General features: G+C 42.6%; 1 protein-coding gene across 1 annotated transcript; it reads left to right on the top strand.

Moving 5' to 3' along the window:
* The first annotated feature begins 3,787 nt into the window (after positions 1–3,787).
* Positions 3,788–24,719, top strand: LOC122541541 (zinc-binding protein A33-like). Its single transcript, XM_043678370.1, has 6 exons — positions 3,788–4,222; positions 4,305–4,400; positions 4,494–4,727; positions 8,606–8,628; positions 9,724–9,839; positions 23,766–24,719. The coding sequence occupies exons 1-6, from the start codon at positions 3,788–3,790 to the stop codon at positions 24,314–24,316; spliced, it is 1,455 nt and encodes a 484-aa protein (XP_043534305.1). The 3' UTR covers positions 24,317–24,719.
* Positions 24,720–25,169: the final 450 nt, after the last annotated feature.

Here is a 25,169-nt window from a genome sequence, read left to right as displayed (position 1 = left end):
TCTTAAATGTTGCAATTGTATTAGCCTCCACCACTTCCTCTGGCAGCTCATTCCACACACGTACCACCCTCTGTGTGAAAACATTGCCCCTTCGATCTCTTTTATATCTTTCCACTCTCACCCTAAATTTATGCCCTCTAGTTCTGGATTCCCCGACCCCAGGGAAAAGATTTAGAATTGCATGCAATATTCCAACAGTGGCCTAACCAATGTCCTGTACAGCTGCAAGATGACCTCCCAACTCCTGTACTCAATATTCTGACTAATAAAGGAAAACATACCAAACGCGTTCTTCACTATCCTATCTACCTGTGACTCCACTTTGGAAGAGGTTAATTTGCCATCACCTCACCCTCATGGACACCCCCCCCCCCCCCCCCACCCCAATACTCGAGTGTGAATTCCTGGAATATCGGAGTTTTCCCAGACTGTGAGATTGAACAGGTGTCATTTTATAATGCAGACTTGTCCCATCTCCACACTTTCACTGAGAAGATTTTTCCCTTCATCTATACAGGACAGAAAGTTGATGGGAAAAAATCCACACCACTGGCAATCTGTGGGATTAAGGGGTTTATGTGAGGAACTAGAGGTTGGCCAGAGTGAGGGTAGTGCTGATCAGGGATAGTGGAAGGAACTCGTGCCTGGAGTTGGAGGAAGTGTAAGGTCCTTAACGAATACTAGTCAGAGGGACATTGTCATTTGTGAGGACAGCATGGAACAGCCTGATACGCTCAAACAGATTGATGTTAAGAAGAAGGATGTGCTGGAAATTTTGAGAAACAAAATGTGAGAATAAGTAAGTGCCGTAGGCCAGATGGGTTTTACCCAAGGTTTCTATGGGAAGTGAGGGAAGAGATGCTGCCTTTGGCAATGATCTTTGCATCCACAATGTCCACTGGGTGAGTACCAGCCTCTCTTTCACACTCACTTTGCACTTTCTCCACCTCACTCGCAATGACATAGAGTTACAAACGCTCCAGTCAGAGGAAACGTCCTCTCAGCCAAGATCCTGAACAATTTTAAATGTTTCAGTGAGATCTCATTTCATTCCTCTAAACTCCAGGGATATACCAAGCTCACTCAACCTGCCATCTGAATAACATTTCCAGCAGAAATTAGTGTCATGGAAATTATTTGCACACACACACGAAGGGAAGATTATCCTTGAATTGTAATGGTGTACACAGTGGACTAGACACGGTATTTATAAGGAGCAGGAAAATCGACGTCTAAATTCTGGTTTCCAGCATCTGCAGCCCTCACATTTGCCTACGATATTTATAATTACAGTGGAACTTAATTATTCTCAAATTTCACATCTTTTTGAAATAGATTCAGTAAAAGCAGTGATATTGACTTGAACCGTTAACTCTGTCTGCACAAAAGCAGTATGATATGTAGAACGTTTAAAGACATTTCGTTTTTGAGCTTTCTGATGGTTAAATTTTCATGCAGCTTGCCGCTTCTGTCAGCAGGTGGCAGCTCTTAATCCATCCTTGAAACTTTCTGCACTCGCAATGAATTAGGGAAATATAACATTAATGTTATATACAACGCGATCCCAAAGATAAGTCATAGTCATAGTCATAGAGATGTACAGTGCGGAAACAGACCTTTCAGTTCAACTCGTCCACGCCGACCAGATATTCCAACCGAATCTAGTCCCACCTGCCAGCACCCGGCCCATATCCCTCCAAACCCTTCCTATTCATACACCCATCCAGATGCCTTTTAAATGTTGCAATTGTACCAGCCTCCACCACTTCCTCTTTCAGCTCATTCCATATACGCAACACCGTCTATTTGAAAAAGCTGCCCCTTAGGTCGCTTTCGTATCTTTCCCCTCTCATCTAAACCTATGCCCTCTAGTTCTGGACTCCCCCACCCTAGGGAAAAGACCTCGTCTATTTACCCTATCCATGCCCCTCATCATTTTATAAACCTCCATAAGGTCACCCCTCAGCTCCGATGCTCCAAGGAAAACAGCCCCAGCCTGTTCAGCCTCTCCCTGTAGCTCAAATCCACCAACCCTGGCAACAACCTTGTAAACCTATTCTGAACCCTTTCAAGTTTCACAACATCTTTCCAATAGGAAGGAGACCAGAATTGCATGCAATATTTCAACAATGGCCTAACCAATGTCCTGGGAGAAAGTGAGGACTGCAGATGCTGGAGACCAGAGTTGAAAAGTGTGGTGCTGGAAAAACACTGCCTGGCCTGCTGTGTTTTTCCAGCACCACACTTTTCAATTCATAACCAATGTCCTGTATAGCCACAACATGACCTCTCAATTCCTGTACTCAATACTCTGACCAATAAAGGAAAGCATACCAAAAGCCTTCTTCACTATCCTATCTACTTGCGACTCCACTTTCAAGGTGCTATGAAACGGCACTCAAAGGTCTCTGTTCCAAGGCTTCTCACTGTCAACTGATTTTCTTTATTTCTGAGTCAGTGTCGATGGGAAGGATCCATTGAACACAAAGGCCTGTTTTATCGAATTTTCTGGGAGGTCACAGCATCGACAGAAAACGCACAGCAATATTTCTCCAGAATTCCGCTGAAACATTCCAGATACAGGTGGGAAACTGCCTGGGCTTCAGTGGGAGGTGTCAGTTAGATTAGATTACTGATTAGATTATTTACAGTGTGGAAACAGGCCCTTTGGCCCAACAAATCCACACCGACCCACCGAAGCGCATCCCACCCATTCCCCTACATTTACCCCTTTACCTAACACTACGGGCAATTTAGCATGGCCAATTCACATGACCTGCACATTTTTGGACTGCGGGAGGAAACCGGAGCACCCGGAGGAAACCCACGCAGACACGGGGAGTTGTGGTTCAGTGGGAGCGCTCTTCCCTCTGAGTCAGGTCAGATGGAACCTGTCATGCGGGTCTGAGAAGGTTTATGGCACCGTGAGATATGGGATCTTCCCCATTACTCTTTAAAATGGCACCGGGTATGTTCTCTGCCTTTGGTGTAAATGATAATATGACGATAATATTCTGATCTGGCGATGGGAATATCCTCCATCTGCAGTGATTTACATTTCTCGCCCTATCAATATCCCAAACCAGCTGTTCTGGTCAATGTGCCCTGGTGCCTGATGCACTTCCTACATCACAGTATAGCGCCAACATTTCACAAACGGCCACATGTTGTTTGAAAAATAAAACATCCCTCTTCTTCTCCGTGAAAATTCTTGTATGTCTCATTTTCTAAAATTTTCTCCTGCACGTTTGCGTTTGATGTTGGCCGACTGCAAACATTCACCCAATTCAGTTTGCGAGTTTGGGGTTTTATATCGGATTTCAGCGCAGTGTTTGTAATCAGCTTCAAGTCCAGTGTGAACCGAAGTTCAAGGATTTGGAGATGCCGGTGTTGGACTGGGATGGACAAAGTTGAAAATCAAAGCTTGTGCTTCCATTTAAACTTGTTGGACTATAACCTGGTGTCGTGTGATTTTTAACGAAGTTTAAGGAGAACTCATTCCCCGCCCATCTCCTCTGCGTTCTCCGTGTTCGACCTGGTTTGATCTTCAACATTTTAAGTTCATTTTTCCTCTCATGCGCAAAGGTTGAGAGGACGGTTTTTGTTTTAAAAGGCACTTTATGGTAGACATTCGTTGAACCGAATGTGTTCACCAGCGGAGGCACATTGAAACTTCGTAGAGTAGTAAAGTCTGCGAGTGAGTTACCCGTGTCTGTCTGGCTAGTTATTTTTGTTATGCGTCAGGTCAGCTCTTCAGTACGTCCAGGAAGTTCGTTGCCAACTGTTAATGAGAAAGGTGGAATCAGGAAATACCCAAATTGAAAATGGCTTCCAAACAGCAGCTCCAGAGTTTGATAGATCAGACAATTTGTCCCATTTGTCTGGATTTCTTCACCGATCCGGTTACACTGGATTGTGCCGCTCCTGTATCACCCAGAGTTGGGAAAAGAAGGAGATAAACTCCTGCCCGGAATGTAGAGAGGCGTTTGCGGAAAGAAACCTCAGGGTAAATCGGGCCTTAGCGAATCTGGCCGAGGAGGCTCGAAAATTAAAGCTGGAGCCGAAAGAGACGGAAAGTAAACCTCACTGTGAGGAACATCAGGAAGATCTGAAGCTGTTTTGTGAAACTGACAAGAAATTGATCTGTCTGATTTGTAAAGATTCGCGGGAACACAGAGAGCACCGCTTCCTGCCGATCAATGAGGCTATTGAAATCTACAAGGTAAAAGGTGAAACTAGACTCTTTTTTTTCACATTTTCACTGTATGACAATATAATTGTGTAATTATTTTTCCCAATTCTAGGATCAGCTGAAATCTTCCTTAGATTCTCTCACAGAGAAGAAATCGGCGGTTCTACAAACGGAACTGACCCAGAAACGGAAGATTTCCGAAGTGAGGGTGAGCTCTCCCTGTGCTGATTCTCTGGGATCTGGGTTAGTTTTGTTCCCTTTATCGCGGGACATTAATGAGGTTTCACATTTCATTTGGTAGGAACAGGCGAGCGGTCTGCAGACCCACATCACATCCGAGTTCACTAAAATGCACCAGATTCTCACTGAGAAAGAGCAGCGTTTACTCAGAGACCTCAGGGAAGAAGAGGAGAGGATTGTAGAATCAATGGAGAAAAACCTTCGAGAGATTCAGGAGAATTTAAATTCTATTGAAGAGGAACTCTCAAAGTTGCAGAAACAGATGGAGCAAAAAGACGAGCTGGTAGTCCTGAAGGTGAGGCAATGTATTCCGGTGATTTCAGTGAAGCGTCACTCATGATGAGAAATGTTACTAGACCTCTCAAAGATCAGCAAGGCAGCCTTTCTGTGGAGTCCCAGGAGATAGGGGAGATACTAAACGAATATTTTGCACCAGTGTTTACTGTGGAGCTAGACAAGAAAGATATAAAATGTGGGGAAATTGGTGGTGACATCTTGAAAAATGTCCATATTACAGAGGAGTAGGTGCTGCATGTTGTGAAATGCATAAAAGTGAATACAATCAGGTGTACCCCAGAAGTTTGTGGGAAGCTAGGGAAGTGATTGTTGGCTCCCTTGCTGAGATATTTGTATCATTGGCAGCACGGTGGCTCAGTGGTTAGCACTGCTGCTTCACAGCACCAAGGTCCCAGGTTCGATTCCAGCCTTGGGCGACTGTCTGTATGGAGTTTGTATATTCTCTCCATGTCTGTGTGGGTTTCCTTCAGGTGCTCCGCTTTCCTCCCACAGTCCAAAGATAAGCAGCTCATGTGAATTGGCCATGCTAAATTGTCCCTAGTGTTAGGTGCATTAGTCAGAGGGAATTATGGGTCTGGGTGGGTTACTCTTCAGAGTGTTGGTTGTTAGGATGAAGGGCCTGTTTCCACACGGGAGGGTATCTAATCTAATCAATAGTCACTGGGGAATGGCTGACATGGTGCCACTCTTTTAAGAAAGGTGCTAAGGAAAAGTCAGTGAGCCTGACATCAGTGGTGGGCAAGTTATTGGTGGGAATTCTGATGGACAGGATTTTTTGTGTATTTGGAAAGGCAAGAACTGATTAGGGATAGTCAGCATGACTTTGTGCATGGAAAATCATGTCTCACAAACTTGATTGAGTTTTTTGAAGAAGTGACGAAGAGGATTAATGAGGGCAGAGTGGTAGATGTGATCTATATGGACTTCAGGAAGGCATTCAACAAGGTTCCTCATGGGAAACTGGTTAGCAAGTTTAGATCTCATGGAATACAGAGAGAGCTAGCTACTTAGATCCAGAACTGGCTGAAGGTTAGAAGGCAAAGGGTGGTGGTGGAGGGTTATATGTCAGACTGGAGGCCTATGACCAGTGGAGTGCCACAAGGATTGGTGCTGGGTCCACTACTTTTCATTTATATAAATGATTTGAATGTTAACATAGGAGGTATAGTTAGTAAGTTTGCAGATAACACCAAAATTGGAAGTGTAGCGGATGGCAAAGAAGGTTACCTCAGATCCTGATCAGATTGCCAAAGGGCTGAGGTATGGCAGATGGAGTTTAATTTCGATAAAATGAGAGGCGCTGCATTTTGGAAAATCAAATCCGAGCAGGACTTCTAACTTAAGGTCCTCGTGAGAGTTGATGAACAAAGAGACCTTGGAGTTCAGTTCCTAGCTCCTTGAAAGTAGACTCTCAGGTAGATAGGAGAGTGAAGAAGGTGTTTGGTATGCTTTCTTTTATTGGTCAGAGCATTGAGTATAGGAGTTGTGAGGCTGTACAGGACATTGGTTTGGCCACTTTTGGAATATTGTGTGCAATTCTAGTCTTCTTCCTATTGGAAGGATGTTGTGAAACTTGTAAGTGTTCAGAAAGATTTACAAGGATGTTGCCAAGGTTGGAGGATTTGAGCTATAGGGCTCAATAAGCTGGGGCTGTTTTCCGTGGAGCGTCAGAGGCTATGGGATTACCCTTTTGAAGTTTATAAAATCATAAGGGGCATAGATAGGATAAACAGACAAGGTCTTTTCCCTGAGGTGGGTGAATCCAGAACTCGAGAACATAGGTTTAGGGTGAGAGGGAAAAGATATAAAAGAGGCCCAAGGGGCAATCTTTTCATTCAGAGGGTGGTACATGTACGGAATGAGCTGCCAGAGGAAGTTGTGCAGGCTGGTACAATTACAGCATTTATAAGGTATCTGGATGGGTATATGAATAGGAAGGGTTTAGAGGGATATGGGCCAATTGCTGGCAAATGGGATTAGATTAGCTGAGGATATTTGGTCGGCACTGATGAGTTGGACCAAAGAGTATTTTTCTGAGTTGTATGACTCTGTGACACTATGTATAAAATTGATTTAGACAGCACAATCACATTGCCTGGTGGTTTATCTTGCTCGGCTCCAAACTAAAACGTTCTAATTGTAAAGCTAGCAATGGTTCTCTCAAGCTATCACCCATTGAAAAGTTATAAGACTGAGGTTCATGAATAAATAGCCAACTCCTCACCTATCTTAGGGAGACATAAAGTTGTACCCTCACACAATGTATCTGCAAAATGAATGATGTTTAACAACAACAGTAGGATCTAAAAAAACCAGCACATCTTGTCCTCTTTTGATGCTCATCATATGGAAAAAAAAGGTCTATTTATATAGCAGATGATTCAATCTCTTGCAAGATTCAAAACACCCATAAAATTACTGATATTAACTGTTAAATATGATATGGAGGTCTCGGTGTTGGACCAGCAAGGAGGTGGGGGTTCGGGATGGGCAGCAAATTTAAAAATCACACAACACCAAATTATAGTCCAACAGGTTTCTTTAAAAGCAGAAGCTATTGTAGCATCACTCCTTCATCAGGTAGCTCAATGAATAGAAAATTGACTGACATAAATGGAAGATGAATTAAAGTGAACTTTTGACTCTATGCACAGTTTTTCTGTTTTCACTCAACTAATTGCTTCCACACTGCAGATTCTTAGTAAAACTGACAACCTCACAGGAATGAATTGCGCTATTGATTCTTGCTTTGTTATTATCTTTATATTACCAAGTCTCTTTATCTCCTCGTGGCATTATCTAGTAGATTGTTGATTGGTATTCTACAAGCTTAGCATCAAGTCACATGCGGAGTTGAATGCCTAGTGGTGTTGTCACTAGACTATTAATCCAGATACACTCACCTATTGTATTCTTTGCTACTTTCTCCCCCACCCCCACCCTCCTCTCACTTATCTCTCCACCCTTCAGGCTCTCTGCCTGTATTTCTGATGAGGGGCTTTTGCCTGAAACGTTGATTTTACTGCTTCTTGGATGCTGCCTGAACTGCTGTGCTTTTCCAGCACCACTCTAATCTAGACTCTGGTTTCCAGCATCTGCAGTCATTGTTTTTACCTATTATTCCAGAGACCCAAATAATGGTCTGGGTGAAATTCTGCCACGGCACAGAGTGGAAATTGAATTAAATAACATTCTTGAATTAAGAATCTTTTGATAACCATAAAACTGTCACCGAATGGAGGAAAAACATTCTGGTTGATGAATGTCCTTAAGGGAAGGAAGCTGCCATCTTTCACTGAGCTGGAGTACATGTGACTCCATCACAATGATTTTGACTCTTCATTGCAATTACCATCTGGGTGATTAGGGATGGGCTACACATACTGATACAGTCAACGACATTCTCTTCCTGTGAATAAATACAAAGAGATCCCATTGTAATCTAATTTCAGTTCCATGTGACATGAGATCATAAGGTGAAGCAATATGGTGGTCTTGTGATTCGTACATTTGCCTCTTTGGGCCACAGACCCGAGCTCTATTCCAAACTTGGGTGACAGCCTGTGTGGAGTTTGCATGTTCTCCGTGTCTATGATGACATATGAGTGGACTGAGTTGATCATGGCTGGTGTGGCTTTTAGCTCCATTCTTCACCCTTGGTGAGTGTGTAGTTATGTCTGGAACAGTGACAGTCACTGTGTTTGTGAGCGGGACTGATGGTCAGTTCTAATTTATTTTACCCTCTCCTCAATCTTCCTTCCAAAATGTAACACTTTACATCTCTGCATTGTGTCTGCTCATTCAGCAGCCTGTCTGTCTGACTCCACTTGAAATCTGTCACTGCCATCCTCACTATTTGTGATTCATTTCTTTCAGGATGCGGCTTGTCGGAAGAGAAGGTAGGACATCCTCTTTACTGAAACTCTGCACAGTTTACTCAATAACTCAGTGATGGGTTATTATGGATTTATTTCCTGGTTATTGTCCTTGTTTAAAGAGTTGTTTATTTGCTGACAGTAACTCTACGCAATTGACTTCATATAAGGTTCTATTTGTAGTGTTGAAACAGTATTAGAATTTTATAAAATGGTTCTACAACATTATTATCAATGACAAGATGCCTGAAAATAATATAACCTGGTTCTGAGGCTGAAAGTAATTACTGACCTGATTTGGGCTGATTGTGTCACATTCCCCTGACCCTGACAGCGACATATGGCCCATGTTTCCAGGGAATGGCCACTTCTCTATATGGCTTTTGACCAAGTCAAGACAGTCATAGTTTAAGATGGAATAATGATTCTTGTTTTTATTGCATTTGTTCAGTGTATAACCTTAAGCATCACTACAAAATATCCTGTATTTATATTGCATCCTAATATAATTTGATGCACAAGGCATTTCACAGAAACATTTGAAATCAAAACATAAACCAAGATATTATTGCAGTTGACTAATGTGGATTTTAGGAAATCTCATGGGATAAAACAAATGAAGAGATTGAAAGATTTAGAGAGGGAATTCCAAAGCTGGACAACCCAAAGCTGGGCAACCCGGCAGCGGAAGATCAACTAGCAATGGGAAGCAAATGAAACCAGATGTTCAACAGGTCACTAGAAAAAGAGTAGGATTCCAGGGAAGTTGAGCAGCTCTCATAATGCACATTTGGACGTTAAACATTGGAAATGATTTCAGTCTTTGTCTTTGTTCCACATGCTCTGTTAATAACATGTGGAAATGTTATTAATCTGAGTGTGGAAATCTGGAAACGTTAATAATCTGAGTGTGCTGTCGGAATGCCTAATCTGTTGAAAGGTTTATAAACCCTTTCTCTTCACCGGGTGTTCAGTCTTACATTATCAAATTACTTATGCCCGGTTGTGCAAAAAACAATTAACATTTCATTTTCAAACACAATGGCGCGACCACTTAAGTCACTTCTGAAATATTCAGACAAAGTGGAATTTGTAACATCATCTGTTTAATAATTACAGGATTAGTGATGAACATCAGCAACTCTCAACTACAGAGTTAGTCCTATCTGTTGGAAAGTACGCCGGGCCTTTACAGTACACAACATGGAGAGAAATGATAAACGTCATTCACCCAGGTAAAATTTTTACATTAATTTTCCTGAGGATAAATCCAGTTATGTTGAGATGAAAAGCCATATTTTAAATACTCATATTATTTGTTATTAGTCCTGTAAGACTCTCTTTTCATATTTCTGTGTGTACAACTTGTGAAATAGCTGAAACCTTTAGCACTGAGTGTCAAATCAGTGATATGATCTGTCTGTAACAAGGAATGGAAAAACAAGAGCAGAAATTGCCTGTGAAACTCAGCAGGTCTGACAGCCCCTGTGGGGAGAAAGCAGGTATAATGTTTCCAGTCCACTGATGCTTCATCAGAACGACTTTGCCAGATTTGAAACATTTGATTATGCTTTCACACCAGCAATTTCTGCATTTATTTCAGACTTCCAGCATCAGCACCTCTTTGTCTACTCATGATAAATACAGCAAATGAAATTCAAAATGAGATAGGAATGTCTTGGATGACATTTTTGCTATTTTTATCTCAAAAACACATTTACCACCAGATACAATATAATTAATCCTATGGTGGTAATTGGATAGTCAGAGAGTAGGTGTTGGAAGACAGGATAATGGCTATTCTTGAGGCATTATTTGAGAAAGACTGCAAGGAAAAGCCAGGGAACTAAATACCAGTGAGCCTAACATCAGCGGTGGGTCAGTTGTTGGAGAGGATTCTGAGAGACAGGAAGTATGTACATTTGAAAAGACATGGACTAATTAGGAATAGTCAATAGGGCTTTGAGTGTGGGAAATAATGTCTCACAAATTGGATTGAGTTTTGTGAACAGGTGACCAAGGAGATAGTTGTCTACATGGATTTTAGCAAGGTCTTCAACAAGGTTTCACATGGTCAATTGATCAGTAATGTTGGCTCACGTGGGATCCAAGGAGAGCCAGCCAATTGGACACCAAGTTAGTTTGAAGGCAGAGACAAAGCGTGGTGCTGGAGGGTTGTTTGTACTAGAAGTCTGTGACCAGTGGTGTGCCACACAGATCAGTACTGGGTACACTGTTATTCATTATTCATATAAATGGTTTTGATGAGAATATAGGAGGCATGGTTAGTAAGAATGCAGATGCCACCAAACTTTGTGTTATAGTGAACAGTGAAGAAGGTTATCGAAGACTACAACAGATCTTGATCAACTGGGCCAGTCGGCCAAGGAATGGCAGATGCAGTTTAATTCAGATAAATGCATTTTGGTAAGACAAACCAGGGCAAGGTTTACACAGCTAATCGTAGGGCCCTGGGAAGTGTTGCTGAACAGCAAGACTGAGGGTGCAGGTACATAGTTCCTTGAAAGTGGTGTCAAAGGTAGGCAGGACAATTTGTTACACTTGCTTTCATCAGTGAGAGATTTGAGTACAAGCTGTATGAGGCAATGATAGGTTTACATTGGGAGTACTGCATACAATTCTGGTCACCTTGCTGTAGGAAGGATGCTATTAAAATGGAAGGGTCCAAAATTGGTTTCCAAGAATGTGACTGAGACTGGAAGGTTTGATTACAAGGAGAGGCTGGATAGGCTGAGTCATTTTTCCCTGGAGCATATGAGGCTGAGTGGTGACCTTCTGGATGTTTATAAAATTATTTGGAGTGTAGATACGTTGGTTGTCATTGTATAGAATCATAGAGGTGTACAGCACGGAAACAGACCCTTCGGTCTTACGCGCCCATGCCGACCAGATATCCTAACCTAATCTAGTCCCGTTTTCTAGCACTTGGCCCATATCCCTCTGAACTATTCATACACCCATCCAGATGCCTTTTAAATGTTGTAACTGTACCAGCCACCACCATTTCCTCTGGAATCACATACACACACCACCCTCTGCATGAAAACATTGGCCCTTAGGTCCCTTTTACGTGCTTCCCCTCTCACCCTAAACCTTTGCCCTTTGGTTCTCCACACCCACACTCCAGGGAAATGAGCTTGTCTATTTACCCTATCCATGGCCCTCACGATTTTATAAACTTCTACAAGGTCACCCCTCTGCCTCCAATGCTCCAGGGAAAACATCCCCATCCCAGTCAGCCTCTCCCTGTCGCTCAAATCCTCCAACCCTGATAACATCCTTGTAAATCTTTTCTGAACCCTTTCAAGTTCCACAACATCTTTTCGATAGGAGGGAGATCATAACTGAACACCATATTCCAAAAGTGGCCTAACCAACATCCTGTACAGTCGCAACATGACCTCCCAACTCCTAAACTCAATGCTCTGTTCAATAAAGGAACACATACCAAAAGCCTTCTTCACTATCCTATCCACCTGTAACTCCACATTAAAGGAACTATGAACCTGCACTCCAAGGTCTCTTAGTTCAGCAACACTCCCCAGGACCTTACCATTAACTGTATAAGCTCTGCCCATATTTGCCTTTCCAAAATGCAGCACCTTGCATTTATCTAAAGTAAACACATCTGCCACTCCTCAACCCATTAGCCCATCTGTTCAAGATCCCGTTGTAATCTGATGTAACCTTCTTCACTGTCCACTACTTCTCCAATGTGGGTGCCATCTGCAAACCTACTAACTATACCTCCTATACCTCACATCCAAATATTTTATGTAAATGACAAAATGCAGTGGACTCAGCACCAATCCTTATGGCACACTACTAGTAATGGGCCTCCAGTCTGAAAAGCAACCCTCTACCATCATCCTCTGTCTTCTACCTTCAAGCCAGTTCTGTATCCAAATGGCTAGTTCTCCCTGTTTTCCATGGCCTATACTTGCTAACCAGTCTCCCATGAGGAACCCTGTCGAACTACCTACTGAAGTCCATATCAATCATGTCTACCACTTTGCCCTCATCCATCCTCTTTGTTACTTCCTCAAAAAACTCAATCAAGTTTGTGAGACATGATTTCCCATGCACAAAGCCATGTTGACTATCCTTAATCAGTCCTTGACTTACGAAATACATGTACATCCTGTCCTTCAGGGTTCCCTCCAACAACTTGCCCACCACCGACATCAGGCTCGCTGGTCTATAGTTCCCTGGCTTTTCCTTACCATCTTTCTTTCATAGTGGCACCACGTTAGCCAACCTCCAGTCTTCCATTACCTTACCTGTGACTATCATTGATACAAATAGCTCAGCAAGAGACCAGCAATCACTTCTGTAGCTTCCCAAAGAATTCTAGGTACACCTGATCAGGTTCTGGGGATCTATCCACCTTTATGCATTTTAAGGCATCCAGCACCACTTTGTTTGTAATATGGACATTATTCAAATTATCACCACCTATTTCCCCATATTCTATATCTTCCATGTCCTTCTCCACAGTAAACACTGATGCAAGATACTCGTTTGGTATCTTCCCCCATCTCCTGTGGTTCCACGCATAGGCTGCCTTGGTGATTATTGAGGAGTTCTATTCTCTCCCTAGTTACCCTTTTGTTCTGAAATGTATTTGTAAAAACCCTTTGGATTCTCCTTAACACTATTTGCCAAAGCTATCTCATGTCCCTTTTTTGCCCTCCTGATTTCCCTCTTCCGTATGCTCCTACTGCCTTTCTACTCTTCTAAGAATTCACTCCATCTCTGCTATCTGTACATGACATATGCTTCCTTCTTTTTCTTAACGAAAACTTTAATTTCTCTAGACATCCAGCATTCCCTCCATCTACCAGCCTTTCCTTTCATTCTAACAGGAATATACTGTCTCTGGACTCTCTATCTCATTTCTGAAGGCTTCCCATTTGCCAGCCGTCCCTTTACCTGCGAATATCTGTCCCCAATCAGCTGTTGAATGTTCTTGCCTAATACCGTTACAATTGGCCTTTCTGATATTTAGAACTTCAACTTTTAGATCCAGTCTATCCTTTTTCATCACTATTTTAAAACTAATAGAATTGTGGTTCCTGGCCCCAAAGTGACACTTCAGTCACCTGCCCTGCCTTATTTCCCAAAAATATGTCAAATTCTGTAGCTTCTCTAGTCAGTACATCCACATACTAAATCAAAACATTTTCTTGTCCACTCTTAACAAATTCCTCTCCATCTATACCCTTAACACTATGGCAGTCCCAGTCTATGTTTAGAAAGTTAAAATCCCCCACCATAACCACCCTATTATTCTTCCTGATAACAGAGATCTCCTTACAAATGTGTTTCTCAATTTCGCGCTGACTATTGGGGATCAATAATACAACCCTAATAAGCAGATCATCCCTTCCTAACTCTCATTTCCACCCAAAGAATTTCCATGGATGTATTTCTACGAATATCCTACCTAAGTATAATGCTATCCCTTATCAAAAATGGTACTCTCCCTTCTCTCTTGTCGCCCTTTCTGTCCTTCCCATAGTATTTGTATCCTGGAACATTAAGTTGCCAGTCCTGTCCATCTCTGAGCCATGTCTCTGTAATTGCTATGATATCCCAGTCCCATGTTCCTAACCATGCCCTGAGTTCATCTGCCTTCCCTGTTAGGCCTCTTGCATTGAAATAAATGCATTTTAATTGATCAGTCCTACCTTGTTCTCTGCTTTGTTCCTTCCTGCCCTGACTGTTTAACTCGCTCCTTTTCCCAAATGTACCAATCTCAGATTGATTTCCTTCCTCACTATCTCCCTGGGTCCCACTCCCCCACCTTACCAGTTTAAATCTTCCTGAGCAGCTCTAGCAAATTCCCCTGCCAGTATATTCGGTCCCTTCCAATTCAGGTGCAATGTATCCTTCCTGTACTGGTCACGTCTACCCCAGAAGAGATTCCAGTGAACCCTTTTCTCCCCTGCACCAGCTCCTCAGCCACACATTTATCTGCACTATCCTCATTTTCCTACGCTCACTAGCTCGTAGCACTGGGAGTAATCCAGATATTCCTACCCTCAAGGACCTCCTTTTTTAAATTCCTGCCTAACTCTCTGTAATCTCCCTTCAGAATCTCATCCTTTTCCCTTCCTATGTCGTTAGTTCCAATGTGTACAACAATCTCCTGCTAGTCCCTCTCCTCTTTTTTAGAATATTCTGCACCCTCTCCAAGATGTCCTTGATCCTGTCACCAGGAGGACAACACACAATTCTGATTTCTCTCTGCCCACCATTCTCTGGGCAGCAAAAAGGTATGGTTGTGCTTCTGATTAGCAAGTCCCGTATTAAAATTGATCACTTGGAACCCGATATACCCCTTATTACATGAAGCCATTCTCAGTACAAGAAACTTAGCTGTTTATGCTACATTCCCCTGAGAGCCCATCACCCCCTACATTTTTGAAAACAGCAGAATTGTTTGAGATTTCTGCACCACCTGGCTGCCCCTCCTAATTTTCCTGGAGTTAAACCATCTACCTGACTGTATCAACGGCTTTTCTCCCTTCCTGTAACTGTGATTCATCACACTGTAAATTCCTTGTCGTCTCTAACTGCCGCTCCAACTGATCCATGTAATCTAATAGAACTAATAGAATTCGCAATCAAAGACACATATCACCACAAGTTACCTTTAATTTGGCTACTTATTCAGAGAACTCACAGTCCAGTACTGAAAGAATGATTGTTGCATGTAGCAATCAAATAAATCACTTAAGTGAGCAAGTCCGTCACAAGAAGAGAGTGGTCCTAAGGGAAGAGTGCTAAACTGGGCCAAGGTCAATTATATCAAAATTAGGCAGGAGCTGGGAAATATGGATTGGACGCAGCTACTTGAAGGGAAGTCCACATTTGAGATGTGGGAGGCTTTCAAAGATAGGTTAGCGGTAGTGCAGGATAGGCATGTCCCGTTGAAGGCAAAGGATAGGAAGGGCAAGATTCATGAAACGTGGATGACAGGAGAAATTGTTCGATTAGCCAAGAGGAAAAGAGAAGCGTACATAATGTCTAGGCAGCTAAGAACAGAACGGGGCCTGGAGGAATATCGGAAGAGTAGGACAAGTCTTAAACGAGGAATCAAGCGGGCTAATAGGGGTCATGAAATAGCTTTAGCAAACAGAATTAAGGAAAATCCCAAAGCATTTTATTCTTCTATAAGAAGCAAGTGGGTAACTAGAGAAAGGATTGGTCCACTAAAAGATAATGAAGGAAGGCTGTTTGCCGAACTTGAGAGAATGGGTGAGATTCTGAATCAGTGTTCACTGACGAGAGGAACATGATGAATCTTGAGATTAGAGATAGAAGTTTGACTAGTCTGGATCACATTGGCATAAGTACGGAAGATGTGTTGGGTATGCTAGAGGTTATTAAGGTGGACAAATCCCCAGTACTGGATGGGTTCTATCCCAGGTTGCTGAGGAGGGGGGGGGGGGGGGAGAGAAGAAATTGCTGGGGCCCTGACAAATATCTTTGTGGCATCCTTAAATACAGGTGAGGTGCCAGAGGACTGGAAGGTTGTTCATGTTGTCCCCCTATACAAGAAGGGTAGTGGGATATTCCCGGGTAACCACAGACCAGTGAGCCTGACGTCAGTGGTGGGGAAGTTGCTGGAGAGGGTACTGAGAGATAGAATCTATTTATATTTAGAAAAGAATGAGCTTATCAATGATAGGCAACATGGTTTTGTGCGAGGGAGATCATACGTTACGAACTTAATAGAGTTCTTCGAGGAAGTGACCAAGTTGAGCGATGAAGGAAGGGCTATTGATGTCATATACATGGACTTTAGTAAGGCACTTGATGAGGTTCCCCATTGTAGATTAATTGAGAAAGTGAAGTCACATGGTGTGCAGGGTGTTCTAGCTAGGTGGATAAAGAACTGGTTGAGCAACAGGAGACAGAGAGTAGTAGTTGAAGGGAGTTTCTTGAAATGGGAAAAGGTGACCAGTGGTGTTCCACAGAGGTCAATATTGGGGCCAATGTTGTTTTTAATACACATAAATGATCTAGAAGTGGGCACTGTTGGTATGATAATCAAGTTTGCAGATGATGCAAAGATTGGTGGACTAGCAGAAAGCATAAGGAACTGTCAGAGAATACAGGAGGATATAGATAGACTGGAGATTTGGGCAGAAAAGTGGCAGATGGCTTTCAATCCAGACAAATGTGAGGTGATGCATTTAGGCAAGTCTAATTATAGAGCCTTGGGAAAGGTTGATGGGCAGAGAGATCTGGGAGTGCAGGTCCATTGTACCCTGAAGGTTGCTGCACAGGTGGATAGAATGGTCAAGAAAGCATATAAAATGCTTGCTGTCATAGGATGGGGTATTGAATATAAGAGCTGGAAAGTCATGTTAACATTGTACAAGACATTGGTTCGGCTGCATTTAGAATACTGTGTACAGTTGTGGTCGCCACATTACCAAAAGAATGTGGACACTTTGGAGAGGGTGCAGTGAAGGTTTACGAGGATGTTGCCTGGTATAGAAATGATAGCTGTGAAGAAAGGTTGAGTAGGTTAGATTTATTTTCACTAGAAAAAAGGAGGTTGAGGGGGGACCTGATTGAGGTTTACAAAATTATTGAAGTGGATAGAGACAAGCTTTTTCCCAGGGTGAAGGATTCAATAACAAGAGGTCATGCTTTCAAGGTCAGAAGTGGAAAGTTTAATGGGGATACACGTGATAAGTACTTCACACAGAGGGTGGTGGGCATTTGGAATGCGTTGCCAGCAGAGGTGGTAGAGGCAGGCACGGTAGATTCATTTAAGATGCATCTGGACAGATGTATGAGTAGGTGGGGAGCAGAGGGATATAAATGCTTAGGAATTGACCGACAGGTTTAGACAGTACATTTGGATCGGTTCATGCTTGGAGGACTGAAGAGCCTGTTCCTGGGCTGCAGATATAAAAAAAACTCAACTTGGCCTTTACCTGATTAATAATGAAATCTGGTCCAAAGGGCTTGCTTGAGTGCTGTATGACTCTAGGGTTCTAGCTAATTTAAGTTTATCAGAATCTGTGACTCTGTGCTGAATAAAGAAGGGAGTGCTGTGCCCTTACTGAACTGTTCAAGGTTCAAAACAATGAAGAGATAGCTGTTTATAGGTTGAACGCAGTCACAGATTATACAACAAATCTGAGATATCCATAAACGTCCATAATGAATGGTGATAACATAGTTTGCTTATGGTGAGGCTTATGTTAGGAGCAATCTAATTAATCAAGCAGTGAATGAACTGATCACTCTATGAATTTGATCGGATGTTTAATTCATTTCGAGGGATGGGCTTCAATGTCATGTTCCCAGCCAGTTTTACACATGTTTTGAAGAGAGTGCAGGAAATTGCTGAGGCTTTCTTGAGGAAATTGGTAAACATTCTGCCATCAGTTCTGCATGAGGAGAGCTACATTACTTAGGATGCTTGGAATATGAGTGACAAGGGAGAGGGAAAGAGAGACTATGAGCAGCAGTGAGAACCATGAATTCCCCTCCAAATCACAGAGAAATCATTACAAGGAAGATTAAGAAAGCAGTATAACCTTCTATTTAATACCACCTTACAACACCCATAGCATGGTGCAAAGTGTTTCTGAACTAGTGAAGGATTTTTGAATAATATCCACTGTTGTAATGTTGGAACTGAGTGAACAAACCTACATGCAGCAAAACCAGTAAAACAGCAATGTGTTTATAATGAAGTCGCACATTTTAGTGATGGTCTTTTTGGTGTAAGTGTTGAGGAGGACAATTAAGTAACAAATACATTAGGTTATTTCTGCTGTTATCTCCAGCAATTCCTTCAAGAGAAAAAGAACACTTAAAGCTTAATCTGCTTTAGGCATATGCAAACTAATGAGTGTATCTACCAGTCTGAATGAATTTTGACATATTGAACAAACTAATCTCGTTGTCATCCGCCTGTCAGACGTTCCTGAAGGATGGCTGGAACTCAGAGCAGTACCTCAGTTTTCACAGCACTGTCCTTGAATTCCAGTCTAATGGGAAATTCCATGGCTCTGGTGTCACGGACCCATTCTGATGGGGAAAGTCCCAAGTGTAGGACAAACTTCCTGATGTTAATACTGTTCTGGTTATGCACTGGATCACCATTTCATCGTACTTACTTTTCCAGACATTCGATTTCTCATTGGTTTTCACTCAGGAAAAGGAGAATATTGTATAGGAGAAGAATGAGGTATGAGGTATTAAACAAGAAAGGATCAAGATTAGTTAAGAACAGGTGTTATCAATTCTAGAAGGAGTGAAAGTAGACAAGTCCCTAGGCCGGATTCTCTGGGAAGCTAGGGAGGAGATAGCAGAGACTTTGGCAATGATATTTGAGTCAACATTGTCTACAGGTTTGGTACCAGAGGACTGGAGGATTGCAAATATTGTGCCCTTGTTCAAGAAGGGCAGTAGAGGTAATTATAGACCAGTGAGCCTTACTTCTGTTGTAGGAAAGGTTCTGGAAAGGATTATAAGAGATAAGATTTATAATCATCTATCAAGCAACAATTTGATTTCAGATAGTCAACATGGTTTTGTCAAGGGCAGGTTGTGTCTCACAAACGTCATTGAGTTTTTTGAGAAGGTGACCAAGCATGTAGATGAGGGTAGGGCAGTTGATGTGGTATACATGGACTTCAGTATAGCCTTTGATAAGTCTCCAAATGGTAGGCTGATGGAGAAAATGCAGAGGCATGGAATTGAGGGTGATTTAGCAGTTTGGATTAGAAACTGGCTTTCTGAAAGAAGGCAGCGAGTGGTGGTTGATGGAAAATATTCAGTCTGGAGTCCAGTTACTAGTAGTATACCACAAGGATCTGTTTTGGGATCACTGCTGTTTGTTATTTTTATAAATGACTTAAATGCAGGCATAGGTGGATGGGCTAGTAAATTTGCAGACGACACTAAAGTCGGTGGAGTAGTGGACAGTTTGGAAGAATGTTACAGGTTGCAGGGGGACTTGGATAAACTGCAGAATTGGGCTGAGAGGTGGCAAATGGAATTTAATGCAGCTAACTGTGAGGTGATGCACTTTGGGAAGAATAACAGGAAGGCAGAGTACTGAGTCAATAGAAAGATTCTTGGTAGTGTGGATGTGCAGAGCGATCTTGGAGTCCATGTACGTAGGTCCCTGAAAGTTGCCACCCAGGTGGATAGTACTGTTAAGAAGGCATACGGTGTGTTAGGTTTCATTTGTAGAGGGATTGAGTTCTGGAGCTGCAATATCATGCTGCGATGATACGAAACGCTGGTGCAGCCACACTTGGAATATTGTGTACAGTTCTGGTCCCCATATTTCAGGTTCAATGTGGAAGCATTGGAAAAGGTGCAGAGGAGATTTACCAGGATGTTGCCTGGTCTTGGAGGGAAGGCCTTATGAAGAAGGGCTGAGAGACTTGAACCTGTTCTCATTGACAAGATGAAGGCTAAGAGGGGATTTGGTAGAGACATACAAGATGATCAGAGGATTAGATAGGGTAGACAGTGAAGGTCTATTTCCTAGGATGATGATGTCAGCATGTATGAGGGGGCATAACTACAAATTGAGGGGTGATAGATTTAAGACAGGTATCAGAGGCAGGTTCTTTACGCAGAGTGGTAAGGGCATGGAATGGCCTATCTACTAATGTAGCCAACTCAGCCACATTAGGGAGATTTAAACAATCCTTAGATAAGCACATGGATGACTTTGGGATAGTGTAAAGAGACAAGCTGAGAATAGTTCACAGATCGGCGCAACATCAAGCGCCGAAGGGCCTGTTCTGCACTGTATTGTTATATGATCTGTGTTCTATGTTCTACATTCCATTATGGCTCAGCGTTAACTGTATTAAAATGGCCCCGACAGACAATCAAGATCATGCAATTATCTTTCAGCCAAAATAGGCTGTGTTTTACACCAAGCTTATTTTTCACTTCACTTCAATTACTTATTGTCATGTGCAATTAACCCTTAACAATTAACCCTTAATGGTTTGGTTTAATGAGATCATTTTGAGCCTAACAGTACACTGATTCAGTCTCTCTTCATGGTACAGTCTTGCCATGCTAGTAATCAGATTGTGAAACCTTCTCCACATTAGCAAGAACACCCTTTCTCCGATAAGGGAACAAAGCTGTCTGAAATGAGCCAGATGTGGTTTCACCAAGGCCCAAAATAATTGGATGTAATTTTATATTTCGTTCCCTCATCTAAATCATTCATGTATGTTGTGAATGGAGGAACCAAGCACTGATCCCTGCAGTACACCACTATTCGTTACCTGCATTTTGGAAAAAGTACAGTTTGTTCCCATTCTGTTTCCTGATTGTAAACCAGTCGTCTCAGTACGCTACCGTCAAGCACATGCATTTTAATTCTACACACTAAGCTCATATGTGAAATCTTATCAAAAGTGTTCTGAAAGTCCAAATAAACCACATTAAACCTGCTAGTTATATCCTCAAATAATTCCAGTTAATATGTCAAGCATAATTTCCACTTGTAAATTGCTGCTGAGTCTATTTGATTGCTATATTTTTCCTAAGTGCTGCACTATTAAATCTTTTATAATCGGCTATAGCTTTTCTCCACGATTGATGTCAGGCCGATTTTTAATTCCCTGTTTTCTCGGTACTTACTGTGGTTATTTTTTAATCGTGAGGTTACACTAGCTACCCCCCAATGCATGGAAACTATTCCAGAGTTCATACCATCTTGAAAGATGATGAGTGATTCATCTATTATTTCTGGGGCCAATTCCTCATGAAGCCCTGGGGATTAGCAGCCTTTAAGCAGCACTTTCCACTGTGGCACTTCCTATGAAGACAGATTTCTTACAGTTCTTCCTTCTCAGTAGGCCCTCTGTTCGATAACATTTTTGGGATATTATTTCTGTGCTCCTTTTGTGAAGATGCAACAAAGTGTGTACTTAATTGACCTGCCATCTCTCTTTTTACCCATTATAAGTTCCCTTGTTTCTCACTCTCAAGGAACTGCATTTGCTTTCAATAAACATTTTCTCTTTATATATAGATCGAAAATTTGACAATCCGTTTGTATGCTCTCAGCAACCTTACTCTCATATTCTATTGTTCTCCAAATCTTATTTAAGTCTTGAGCCACCTTTTGCTGAAATCAAAACTTCCCAAACCTCAGGTGTCTTGCTTTTTTTTTGCCAATATCTCTGCCACTTCCTTGTTCTTAAATGATCCTTAATTTCCCTTATTATACTTGTCAGACATCCTTTCCAGTTTTTTTCTTATGGCAGATCGGACTGAACAATCCTTACTGTTCCTCCACGCCCTCTTTGCCTCTCTACCGTCATCCATTCAAGTAACACTCCCCAACTTATCACCAGATTATGCCTCAAATCATTGCAAATTCATTTATTTAGATTCAACAGGAGTTCCCTTTCTTAAACCCATGCTGACTTTAGCTAATTCTGTCAATGATTTCCAAATCATTAGAAAGTCATTTCTGATAGACTCTAGCATGTTCCCCTCTGGATGTTAGGATCAGCCATTATCTTATTGAATGGTGGAACAAACTGAAGAAGCCAAATGATTTAGCTCTGTGTGTAATTCCTATGTTTGTGTATATCAGCTTACAATCCCAGTAATTTTTCCACCACATTTTTTTAAACTTATGTCATGGTTCTTCAGTGCCTCCTTCCCAATACAATCTTACTTACATAGTATTTCCCAGAATTTATTTCTGTCTTTATCACATTTTAAACACCGTCTAAGGTATGTACAGTCACAGAGTCATAGAGATGTACAGTACAAAAAAACAGACCCTTTGTTCCAACCCTTCATGCCGACCAGATATCTCAACCCAAATCAAATTCTCCAATCCTGGCAACATCCTTGTTAATCTTTTCTGAACCTTTTCAAGTTTCACAACATCCTTCCAATAGGAAGGAGACCAGAATTGCCCACAATATTCCAAAAGTGGGATAACCAATGTCCTGTACAACCACAACATGCTCAGCTGCCTTTCAGCTCTCTATTCCCTACCACATCAGTCTATGTCTCAAACAGACTCCACTCAACCTGCAGCCTCTCCAGCTCCTCACCTTCTGTATCCCTTAGCTTGCCTTCCCATCTGGGTCTCTCTTCCTTAAATTCACTCCACCCTTGCCCTCTGCATCCGATTGCCTTCCATTCATCCTATCCTTAAGCATTGCTCTCCCTGAACCTATTATCTCTATTATCTTCTCTCTATTATCCAACCTCAGTCTTCCTTGTATCCTTTTTTCAACTGTCACCCCCTCACACTCCCATCTCTCAGCAAACTCTCCATTACTCTACCTCACATACTCTCACTTCCCTGCTCGCTATTAACTCCCTACAGATTAATCTCCCCTCATTTACTCCTAATCCTAATCCTCTCCAAACTATCCTTCCATCACTCTGCTCTTAGTCCCCTCTTCTGCTTTCCCTCTCTCCTGTCTGTCCCAATCTCATTCACTGTGTTATAACCCTCATTCTCAGACACTTCAATCCAGCTCTTCCGAACACTTGCGTCCCCTTTCCCCAGCTCACTATTCACCTCATACTTATCTTCTCCTACACCCATCACCTTCTCTCTTGTTTATTCATAAACTCTTCCTCCCTCTCAGTTTCACTTTCTCACACGTCCATGACACTGTTGACTTCCAACATCCTTGGAATCCTCTTGCTTCTTCTTCACACTCCCCTGCCTTTCCACCCATCCCTTCTTTCACCCAACGTCCACCTGCCTCAGCTGCCCTCTCCTTCTGTTTTAATCCTTCCCTTCCCCTGCCTTGTCTTCCCCAAGTCCTACTCCCTTCCTTTTCACTCTTTGACACTCATTACTTTTCACTTCTTCGACACTCATTACTTTTCACTTCTTCACTGTCCCATCCCCATCACTCATTCCCTCTTGATCACCCTCTCACTCAGTCCCAACTCTGTGGTCCGACCGTCTCGATGTCCCACTTTGCCATGTACATTATTTCCTCCTGTTTCACGTTCTCCCCAAATGCATTCCCACAACACATCCTATCCCTGTCGAAATCACCAACTGCCTTTTTTTCAACTCTCCAACCCTAACCCCTTCCTTTGCCTGTCACTGATTGTGGTTGTTCTGTTTCTTTCCCCAGCTCCAGCCTCTCTGACTCTGGATCCGAACACAGCACATCCCCAGCTCATCCTGTCTGAGGACCGGACCAGTGTGAGACTCGGAGACAAATCGCAGCTGCTCCCTGACTCCCCACAGAGATTTGATCCCTGGTTTTGTGTCCTTGGAGCAGAGGGATTCACATCAGGGAGACATTACTGGGAGGTGGAGGTGGGGGAGAAAACCCGGTGGGGTCTGGGAGTGGCCCAAGAGTCTGTGGAGAGGAAAAGTGGAATTTATCCAAACCCAGGAACCGGACACTGGATTGTGAGGCTCAGTCCTGGAAGTGGTTATTTTGCTGCCACCTCACCCACACGGATCCTCCTCTCCCCACGTGTGAATCCCTGGAAGATCGGGGTTTTCCTGGACTATGAGGCTGGACAGGTGTCATTTTACAATGCGGACACCATGTCCCATCTCCACACTTTCACCCACACTTTCATTGAGAGGCTATTCCCCTTCTTCTATACGGGACCAAAACTTAACGGGAAAAACTCCGCCCCACTGACGATCTGCGGGATTAAAGGGCACTGACAGATCAGTCTATAATTTCGCACCCTCCACCTTGCCCCTGCCAGCTGTAAACTGATGGATGTTGATCTCAGTCACAGGTGGAGAGCGAAGTCAGCTTAGCATTCCAGAAATGGCTTTCTTCAACAAAAAATAACTAGAGAACAGAGGGCTTTGCTCATCAAAACTGAATTGACATCTTATTAAAGCCAAGAATAATAAGCTCAACACATATTTTTGTTTTACTCAATATTATTCCACACCTTTTATTTGAATGCCATGTATACCAAATTAATGGCAGATTTGAAGCCACATTGAAACAGTAATCTATCTTGAACATCTATATGGAGTAAGACTATAATGAAGATTGTGGTGCTGGAAAAGCACAGCAGGTCAGGCAGCATCCAAGGAGCAGGAGAATTGAAGTTTCGAGCATAAGGCCTCATCATGAATGAGGCTTATGGGCCAGGGATGGGAGCTGAGAGATAAATGGGAGGGGGTGGGGCTGGGGGAGAAGCCAGCTGAGAATGCAATAGGTAGATGAAGGTGGGGGAGAAGGTGATAGGTCAGAGAGGAGGGTGGAGCAGATAGGTGGGAAAAACAATGGACAGGTCAAGAGGCAGTGCCGAGTTAGAAGGTTGGGCCTGGGATAAAGTGGGAAAATAAATAAACCGGTGTGGTCAGCCCTCCGGTCCACAAGCCTCATTCCTAATGAAGAGTTTATGCTCGAAACATTGATTCCCCTGCTCTTCGGATTCTGCCTGACCTGTGCTTTTCAAGCACCATGCTCTCGACTCTGATCTCCAGCATCTGCAGTCCTCACTTTCTGATGTAGTGAAGATTGATTTGACAATCTGTAGTGAATATGATATGTAAA

The sequence above is a fragment of the Chiloscyllium plagiosum genome, chromosome 37 (genome assembly GCF_004010195.1).
Source record: "Chiloscyllium plagiosum isolate BGI_BamShark_2017 chromosome 37, ASM401019v2, whole genome shotgun sequence".
Classification (NCBI taxonomy): domain Eukaryota; kingdom Metazoa; phylum Chordata; class Chondrichthyes; order Orectolobiformes; family Hemiscylliidae; genus Chiloscyllium; species Chiloscyllium plagiosum.
This window is presented reverse-complemented; position numbering and strand designations above follow the sequence as displayed.